Source organism: Arachis ipaensis, chromosome B5 (genome assembly GCF_059453495.1).
Source record: "Arachis ipaensis isolate K30076 ecotype BB chromosome B5, ASM5945349v1, whole genome shotgun sequence".
Taxonomy (NCBI): Eukaryota; Viridiplantae; Streptophyta; class Magnoliopsida; order Fabales; family Fabaceae; genus Arachis; species Arachis ipaensis.
Genome location: NC_142440.1, coordinates 152,678,331 through 152,688,733, shown reverse-complemented (window position 1 = coordinate 152,688,733; position 10,403 = coordinate 152,678,331). Strand labels below are relative to the sequence as shown.

Below are 10,403 nucleotides of genomic sequence, written 5' to 3'. Positions count from 1 at the left end.
ACGCATTAAAATTAAAAATAATAAATTAAGATAGTAATTAAGAATTAAATTTATGTCAGAAAAAAAAAAATCAATCATGCTCATGAATAAAAATATATTTTTGTTTTCTGATATTTTTTAATAATTTAACATAATTAATCATAAAATTAAGGAATTTATTAATAGTTTTAACAGTAGACACTTTAGCAGTATTTGTTTAGAGATACTAGAACGAAAATTAAGAGATTGAAAGTCGGTATCGACTTAAAGATAGGTACTAAAATTTTAGTTTCTATCTCCAAAATTTCAGTATTTTAGTACTTCTAAAAAGTAGAAATACAAAGAACTAAAATTTTTAAAAATAAAAACTAAAATTTTAATAACATTTTATACCTAAAATATTCCCATTTTAATTAATTAATTTCAACTTTACCCTTTATACAAATTAAATTACAACTTCATTCTTATATATAACCGTAGTTATGGCAACAGTTCATCGACACAGCAAATATATGTACCAATATAAAAAAGTTGCATAATCCTATCCGATCCCCAAACTTTTCAAATGGCCATATTGTTTCTCATTATACCAATCCTCCTATTATTCTCATATCTTGTTCATCGCAGAAGAAGTTGTGAAACCCCTCTCTTGATAGATTGGCCAATCCTTGGCATGTTGCCACAAGTCCTTAGCAACTTGTGGCATATCCATGATTTTGTAACAAATGTTTTGAGACAAAAAGGTGGCACCGGTGAATTCATGGGGCCATGGTTCACCAAAATGAACTATATGGTCACTAGTGACCCCATGAATGTTCATCACATAATGAGCAAAAGCTTTGACAACTATGTCAAGGGCCCAGAGTTTCGCGAGATCTTCCAAGCTTTTGGAGACGGTATTGTGACTGCAGATTCAGAGACATGGAGATACATTAGGACCATGCAACATTCCTTGTTCCGGCAACCGAGTTTTGAGACGATGGTGGAGAAAACCTTTCAAAAGAAGGTTCAGGATAGCTTGCTTCCGATACTTGATCATGCATGGTTACATGGAAATGTTTTGGATCTTCAAGATGTGTTTAGTCGATTAATGTTCGACGAGACATGCATCATGGTTTTAGGATATGATCCTAAGAGTCTCTCAATTGAATTTCCATTGGTGGAAATTGAGAAGGCTTTCGTTGAAGTTGGGGAGTCCATATTCTATAGGCACGTAGTGCCAAGAAGTGTTTGGAAGTTTCAAGAGTGGCTTCAAATTGGTGAGGAGAAGAAGATGACAAAAGCATGCAAAGTTTTTGACCGATTTCTATATTCATGCATTGCAACTAAGCGCCAAGAGTTAAATGAACGCAACAAAAGTAGTGGTGATGACTTGCTTAGTGCTATCATGATGATGGGTGAAGAAAAGGGCAAAATGGTCCATGATGATAAGTTTCTAAGAGATGCCGTATTCAATCTTTTTGTAGCCGGGAGAGATCCCATAACTTCGGCTCTTACATGGTTTTTTTGGCTCGTTGCAACACATCCATTAGTGGAGGCCAAGATTCTTGAAGAAATCGAAAAAGTTTTTGGCGCAAATGATGGGGAGAAACGCAAAGTTTTAGGGAAGGAAGATGTAAGGAAGCTAGTTTATCTGCATTGTGCTATATGTGAAAGTTTGAGACTATATCCACCTGTTCCTATTGAACGTAAGCAATCATTGAAATGTGACACACTTCCTAGTGGTCATCGTGTTAATCCAAATACAATTATTTTGTTTTTTACTTATGCAATGGGAAGGTTTGAAGATATTTGGGGAAAAGATTGTTTGGAGTTCAAGCCAGAGAGATGGATTTCAGAGAAAGGAGGAACAATACGTGTTCCATCTTATAAGTTTTTTAGTTTTAATGCAGGTCCAAGGACATGCATGGGAAAAGACTTGTCTTTTATTCAAATGAAAATGGTGGCATCTGCTATTTTGCGCAATTATCATATACAAGTGGTGGAAAATCATCCTACTACCCCAGCTCATTCCACTGTCCTTTTTATGAAGCATGGCTTAAAGGTTATGATGACAAAAAGACAATTTTAATTTGATCAACGAATTTCTATACCAAATGTGATAAGATAGCACGCATTGTGTTTATGTAATTTAGGGAAATTAAATGAGTAATATAATGTACACTGTGATGGAATTGGAGTGTGAAAAAAAAAAAGAAAAAAAAAACAAAGGTAATAATAAAGCTATCTATTTTGTTTCAATAATTATATAATTTATCATAATAAAGTGTGTGAATTTTAACTAATTAGAGATTGAATTTCTTGTTATACCATATTATAATTTTGTTAAATAATTAGAGAAACAAGAAGCAATGAAATTCAATTGGGGGTTGAAATTAATGCAGAAGACTAATTAGAGTGTGTTAAAAATATAATTATTTAAATTCGTTTAAATTTTTGGAAAGAGTGATTTTATGATATATAAAACTCAACTTGCTCTTTTTATCCCTGCCATTTTCTCTTCCAAACCTTGGCACTCTCTCTCTCCCCACCATGCTCTAATCTGCTCCGACAACCAAGTCGGGTTCAACATGGCTCAAGTACCCCTCTAGCAAAGGCATCCCCACCGTCGGTGGCGTCGACCTTGATTCTTTCCTTCGTTGCAACCTGTCACCACTCCCCTGATTCCCTCCAAGCCTTGCCGAATGTACCATCCCCGCCCTTGGAGGCCCATGTCGAGCCATCAAGCATGACCACCATCCTTATTAAGCTATTCAACATGGGTGCCACCATCACCCGTGACGCGGAAGCAAGTAAAGTTAGTAGGTTAATTATATTAATTAAATATAATAAGGGAATACAAGTTTCATATTATTTAGAATAATGAATTTTGTGTTATGTATTAGTCTTATATGGTTCAAGTTATGAAGATTCTTCCTTCTCTCACTAGTATAAATAACTCATGTACCTTTTATTTATGAAATAGAATTGAAGTTTATTTGAATATGAAGTAAGTTGTGTACTTATTTTTCTCTAAGCTCTTTGAGAGTAAGAGGTGCATCCTTGACTTGGCCAACCAAGATGAATTTATGACTATTTTTTATCATAGTAGAATTATTAACCCCGTCAAGATTGGTGACCCAAGCGACGTCCCGGCAACCCAAACCTACCCTCCAAAAAATATCTCACTAACAAACCCACCTGAAAATTCTTTCTTGCCAATTTTTTTTCATAATGAGCCAATGAATTGAGTTTGCCTAAACTCAAACTTAGTTCAATTAAAATATGAATTCAAATTCAAACTCAAACATATCTCACAAGCTCATAATTCAGTTTAATTGTTTTAAACCAATTACTTAGGTCTGATTGCCTGAAATTGTTTTAAATGTTTTGTTATTTGGGGTAAAGATGGTTATCCTATTTGTTCGTGTATTGTTTTTTTATTTTTTTATTTTATGGAGAATGCTAGGTAAACAATGACTATCTTGAACAATATGAACAACTATCAATCAAATAAAAATACAGTACACCATAATTTAATGCTACTAATTAAATTTAAGATTAATTTACTTTTTTAACCCTATTAATTCACATTGTTCATACATTGTTAAAAAATATTGTTGGTTACCTATACTTTTCCTTATTTTATTTTCACGTGTCCAAGTTGGATGGAAACAATTTGTTAGATAGATAAAGAGTTATGAATAACGGGCTACATTTGTAGGTTCAATAATATATTTATTTATTTTTATTTTTACCTATTTTAAATCCTAGTTAAACCACAACCATTTCACCGTCACCGTCTCTATGACGACGCTCATCGCTGCCTTCCATGTGACGCTGCTCACTGTGGCTGGCACGAAACTTTTCAATGTCGCATTCGTCTGCTGTCACCTCAACGAAGCCATCTTCTCCTTTTCTTTTCCGCCGCTACTCCAACTTATCTTTGTCCAGTGTCCTCCCAATGTTGTGTCTCTGCCCAGTATGGTTGCTGCTGCAGTCTCGAACCAGTGTCGATCGTTCTCTCTACTGCGCGTCTTCAACGACCAAGCCCGACCAGATCCATCATTGCGCCACCACCCTCTCCACCATGAGTCTCCTATGTTTTTATCGCGTTCGTACTTATTTCTTTTTTCAAACCATATACTGGAGGGAGAAGAAATTGGAGGTTTTCTTTGAGTGGTGTTTAATAATGAACATCCACATCTTAGGCTGCGTTTGTTTTCAGAGACAGGACAGAACATGACATTGAGACAGAGACAATAGGACGGAGACACTAAAAATTATTGTTTGTGTATTGTGTTTGGATACCATGTACAAGACACTAATGTAATGTCCAGTATTATGTTTGGATACACGTGGACAAGACTAAAATATTATATGAAATGACTAAAATAATCATATGATTTCAAATTTTCTACATCAAGTACAAACTAATTTAATAAAGAATGAGAGTACGTAGGAGTACAGACGAAATTTGAAAAAATGTTTGAAGAGACCAAAAATTTTAATAAAAAAATATATAATAGTATTTATATTAAAATAAAAATTATAAATATATTTATTTTATTTTAAATTTATTATTAATATGTAGGAATACATATGGTTAAGATTAATAAAAAAATAGATCTGAGTTTGATTAATAAAAAATTTTATTTAAGTTAATAAGCCAGATTAATTTTAAATAAAAAATCAGATTTAAAAAGGAATCCATTTTTACATGAAAAAAAAAGTTTAAGACTAATTATAGAAAAAATAAGAAGAGATAATAGTGGAATAATAAAAAATATCTATGGACAAAAAGGAAAACAAAATTTATAAAAAGTTCGTGTCCACTCTTCCAAATCCTGTGTCCATCATTGTCCTTCGTAGAAGAGTGGACACAAAAATATAAAAAACTGTCTCGGAGACGATGTGTTCCGTGTCCATGTCTCTGCTTCCAAACACGTTTTAAACATGTACTGTCCATATCTTTGTGTCCTGTCTCCGAAAATAAACGCTACCTTAGTGAAAAGAATCATCTGCATACATAGTAAAATAAACATCTTGTGGAACATGTGTATGTAGAATTAAGCAAATCAAGTAAAAATCAACGGTATACTCAAATAAACATCCACTTTAGAATGAAAAAACCATCCGCATATATAATAAAATGAACATCTGACTTAATTGATAAAAAATAAGTAACGAGACAGCAGTTACGCACTACAAAAAATTTTGATTAAAATGGCACTAATATTATGGCAGTTTTACATAACTGCCACAATTCTTGCTAATGTTGGTGGTTTTATCATCTGCCAGAATGATCATGTTTTTATTGGCGGTTTTCATTGGTTGTGGCAGGTTAAAACGCCATTATCATTAAAAAAAGGAAACACATTTAAAGCTGAGGTGGTGTATTGTATATGAAAGTAATCACTAATCAGTATTGTTGCATGTGAGAGAGCGAGCTAGAGGGATCTGAATGTGACGAACCCTAATTTTAAGATCTCGCTTGTTGTCGGCGTTCATCTCTTGCCGTCGTATACAATGCGGTTGTTGCTGCCTTCGAAAGAGCGCTCTTCTTTGATTAGGTTTTCTGACTTCGATTTGAGGGTTCGTTGCGTCGCCACTTATCTCCTTGTCACCACAAGCAACACCATCATTGCTGTCCTCGGTGGAGCTTCTGTTATCTGGTTTTGTGCATCTTAGTTTATCCTGAATTTTCTTAATTCTAATTTGGTTAACCTTGTACAGAGCCTTTATTTTCTTTTTCCCCTTCAATGGTGGTCCTGCTTGGTTGAATCTGAGTTTTGTGAAGCTTTCGTCTCAATAGCTCTCTAAGTATAATTCTCTTGGTTAATTAATTTTCTTTTTCCTTCTAGGTATAATCTGAGATCGCACATGAGAGGGAAAGGAGAATGAGAGTGAATTGATTTGAAACACTAAAGCTTGTCGCTGCCATGGTCACCACCATTCATCTCATTTCTGCCGCGAAATCAACCTTCTAGGTTCGAGTGAAGGCGCCTCCACTATCCATTAATGTGTCTCCTCCGCCAGCAGCGACGGTACGTTCTCACTTCTGCATTCTCTTCTTCTTCGATCCACTCAACATTACTTGTAGTGTGTTTCTGTTCATTTTCAATTTCTATTTTTATTCTCTTTCTCTTCTTGTTCATTCTCAATTGCTTGTTTTCTAACTGTATTTCGGTTCAGTATTGTTATGCTTGCCATGTGGTTGATGAATTTTCTGAGAAGAGTGGAACTTATTTTCTGTTATAGATGATGATTCTTTGGTACTTATTATTATAATTACTGCATGTTCATTATTGTGCATTTTTGAAATTCAAAACTAGCTTAGCTCCCAATGTGAATCCAGCAAGGACATGCCTTCTTTGTTTTCTTTTTTCATCAATGTCATGACTTGAATGCTTACATTTTATGCTGGGAAAATCAAACTACATTTACTGCATTTTAGTTTGCAGTTGACTTGTTTATATGCTAAGTTGTCTAAAGAAAGATATACTCTACCTAGTAAATTGAATACCTAATTATTTAAAGAATCTTCTTGTTGTTTATTTTGTTAATTATCTTGTAAAAAGGATTGAATGAAAAGTACTTGTTTAAATCCCATGTATTGGATGAGGGTGGCCAAGGAGTACTTCATCTTACGGCTGCTCTTGGTTATGATTGGGCCTCACAATCCACAATAATTTCTAGTGTAAATGTGAACTTCCGCGATGTAAATGGATGGGCTGCTCTTCGTTGGGCTGCATTCTGTGGCAGGTGAGAACTTTAGCGCTTTTAGAATGAAATGCATTTGATCAAAGTAGTATTTGAAGCTGTTTATATCTGTCTACCATATTATAAGTTTATAACTCACATCATGTCCACTATTTGCGCAGCAGGATCAACGACAACTGCAAGAATAAGAAGAGGTGTGGTTAAATCTGGTTTACGTCTTATTCTAAACTTGTAATTATGGTTTTAGATTGCTATTGATGTGATTATGATTATGATTGAGTTATAGTTATTGCAATCGAAATAAGAATTCTAGGTTTTTGGCAAGCATTTAGACCTAATTGTGACTAGAATAAAAAATAGGAAATTGTTCCTCTTTACTCTTGAGATCAACATTCCAAACAAACTCATTTTTCATCTTATCCAAACTAGCACTGGATTTTGAATCGTAGTGGAGTAGTAGTAGCAAGTGTACTTTTCTACAGTTCACATCCGCTATGGCCGAGCATTGAAGCTTTGATTTTGGTGAAGAGGAAAGCTCTGAATTTTTTTGCTATATTATGAATATTTTTTTCGTAAACCTTAGAGTGTGGCCTAAAAAAGAGTTAGCTGCAGAATCCTTATTGATTACCAAACGAAGTTGCAAAAAGAATTACTTTTGAATGATAAACATTAAACAAAACATACACTTAAACAGTTAATTAAACTCATATATATCTAAATCCAAGATTCCAAATCCAAGATTGTGGACACGTTGAGGAAGTATAGCTACGAGGACAGGTTCTCATCGATGGAACAAAGACTGCTCCTGGATAAGGTGTTAGGAAATTTTTCTATTTTATTTTATCGGTTGTATATATATTACGTGTAGCGATATAAATAAATACAAAATTTAATTATTCTGTCAATTTTTATAATTTTATTAAATTTTTAATTAAATTATATTTTTTTTATCGAATTTTTATATCATATCAATTTTTGTAATTAAGTTTCTACTATAATAAAAATATTAGAATTAATGAAATATTCTATTAAACAAAATAAATATACCTAACACTTAACTTAATATTTTGTATAGTTTAATAAAATATTTTGTTAATTCTAATACTTTTTATTACGGTAGTAACTTAATAAAAAAAAATATAAAGACCTAATTAAAAATTTAGTTAAACTATAAAGATGGACAAATAATTATACCTAAATATAATCATCTAAGTTGTTTTATAATTTGACTAATATAAAATAAATTTATTATGAGTATAAATAATAAAATGAATAAATAAAATTACTTATCAATTTAGGTTTTTTGATGAGAATAAAATTAATATTATTTTATTTTATTTGAATTTTAGAAAATCAATAGTAAAATATAAATAAAAATACAAGTTTTAATTACAAATCTACCAAAATCACCTTAATCCTTACCAATTAGAAAATTGCTATTGTGCAAATTTTTATTGAAAAAGGTCAAAAAAAAGAAAACCACACATACATTAAAATTAGAAATAACAAATTAAGATAATAATCAAGAATTAAATTTAAGTCAACAATTAAAAAAATTAATCATGCTCATATATAAAAGTATATTTTTGTTTTCAGATATTTTTTTAATAATTTAACATAAATAATTATAAAGAATTCAATAAAAAAAAGTTAGAGAATCAATATTTTTATTAAGATTTGAACAGCACTTAACTAATAAAAAAAATGAATAATCATATAGCATTAGATATAATTTTACACTATTAAAAATATTAATAATCACTAATTAATAACTATAAATTACAAAAGTTACTACCTTATTAATAATTCTAACAGTAGGCACTTTAGGCGTTATCCTTCCATCTGTATATATAACCGTAGCTGGCAAGAGTTCATCGACACAGCAAATATACGTACCAATATAAAAAAGTTGCATAATCCTATCCGATCCCCAAACTTTTCAAATGGCCACATTGTTCCTCATTCTACCAATAATTCTCCTATTCCTACATGTTCTTCATCGCAGAAGATATTGTAGAACCCCTCTGTTGATAGATTGGCCAATCCTTGGCATGTTACGACAAATCCTTAGCGACTTGTGGCATATCCATGATTTTGCAACAAATGTTTTGAGACAAAAAGGAGGCACCGGTGAATTCATGGGGCCATGGTTCACCAAAGTGAACTATATGGTGACTAGTGACCCCATGAATGTTCATCACATAATGAGCAAAAGCTTTGACAACTATGTCAAGGGCCCAGAGTTTCGCGAGATCTTCCAAGCTTTTGGAGACGGTATTGTGACTGCAGATTCAGAGTCATTGAGATACCTTAGGACCATGCATCATTTCTTGCTCCGGCAACAGAGTTTTGAGACGACGGTGGAGAAAACCTTTCAAGAGAAGGTTCAGAATAGCTTGCTTCCGATACTTGATCATGCATGGTTACACGGAAATGTTTTGGATCTTCAAGACGTGTTTAGTCGATTAATGTTCGACGAGACATGCATCATGGTTTTAGGATATGATCCTAAGAGTCTCTCAATTGAGTTTCCGTTGGTGGAAGTTGAGAAGGCTTTTGACGAAATTGAGGAGTCCATATTCTATAGACACATAGTGCCAAGAAGTGTTTGGAAGTTTCAAGAGTGGCTTCAAATTGGTGAGGAGAAGAAGATGACAAAAGCATGCAAAGTTTTTGACCGATTTCTATATTCATGCATTGCAACTAAGCGCCAAGAGTTAAATGAATGCAACAAAAGTAGTGGTGATGACTTGCTTAGTGCTATCATGATGATGGGTGAAGAAAAGGGCAAAATGGTCCATGATGATAAGTTTCTAAGAGATGCCGTATTCAATCTTTTTGTAGCCGGGAGAGATCCCATAACTTCGGCTCTTACATGGTTTTTTTGGCTCGTTGCAACACATCCATTAGTGGAGGCCAAGATTCTTGAAGAAATCGAAAAAGTTTTGGCGCAAATGACGGGGAGAAACGCAAAGTTTTAGGGAAGGAAGATGTAAGGAAGCTAGTTTATCTGCATGGTGCTATATGTGAAAGTTTGAGACTATATCCAGCTGTTCCTATTGAACGTAAGCAATCATTGAAATGTGACACACTTCCTAGTGGTCATCGTGTTAATCCAAATACAATTATTTTGTTTTTTACTTATGCAATGGGAAGGTTTGAAGTTATTTGGGGAAAAGATTGTTTGGAGTTCAAGCCAGAGAGATGGATTTCAGAGAAAGGAGGAACAATACGTGTTCCATCTTATAAGTTTTTTAGTTTTAATGCAGGTCCAAGGACATGCATGGGAAAAGACTTGTCTTTTATTCAAATGAAAATGGTGGCATCTGCTATTTTGCGCAATTATCATATACAAGTGGTGGAAAATCATCCTACTACCCCAGCTCATTCCACTGTCCTTTTTATGAAGCATGGCTTAAAGGTTATGATGACAAAAAGACAATTCTAATTTGATCAACGAATTTCTATATCAAATGTGATAAGATAGCACGCATTCTGTTTATGTAATTTAGGGAAATTAAATGAGTAATATAGTGTTCGAGGAGTGTTAGGAGTAGCAATTTTTGTGTTTTGTAACCATCAATAGTGTTTTCAATGGTGTGAGATTACATCAAATAATAGAAAATTACTCACTTTTCTTTTAATGGTTAAGTGCTGACCACAAAACATAAAAGTTGCTGGCCTAAACTTTTCTTATAATGTTCACTGTGATGGAATTGGAG

The 10,403-nt window shown here is 33.2% G+C and overlaps 1 protein-coding gene and 1 pseudogene across 1 annotated transcript; both read left to right on the top strand.

Annotated features, from left to right (window-relative positions):
- The first annotated feature begins 480 nt into the window (after positions 1 to 480).
- On the top strand, positions 481 to 2,244 carry LOC107641368 (alkane hydroxylase MAH1-like). The gene has a single exon (XM_016344862.2). The coding sequence runs from the start codon at positions 545 to 547 to the stop codon at positions 2,048 to 2,050; it is 1,506 nt and encodes a 501-aa protein (XP_016200348.1). The 5' UTR covers positions 481 to 544; the 3' UTR covers positions 2,051 to 2,244.
- A 6,380-nt stretch (positions 2,245 to 8,624) lies between these two features.
- On the top strand, positions 8,625 to 10,129 carry LOC107641366 (alkane hydroxylase MAH1 pseudogene; annotated as a pseudogene).
- The last annotated feature ends 274 nt before the right edge of the window (positions 10,130 to 10,403 follow it).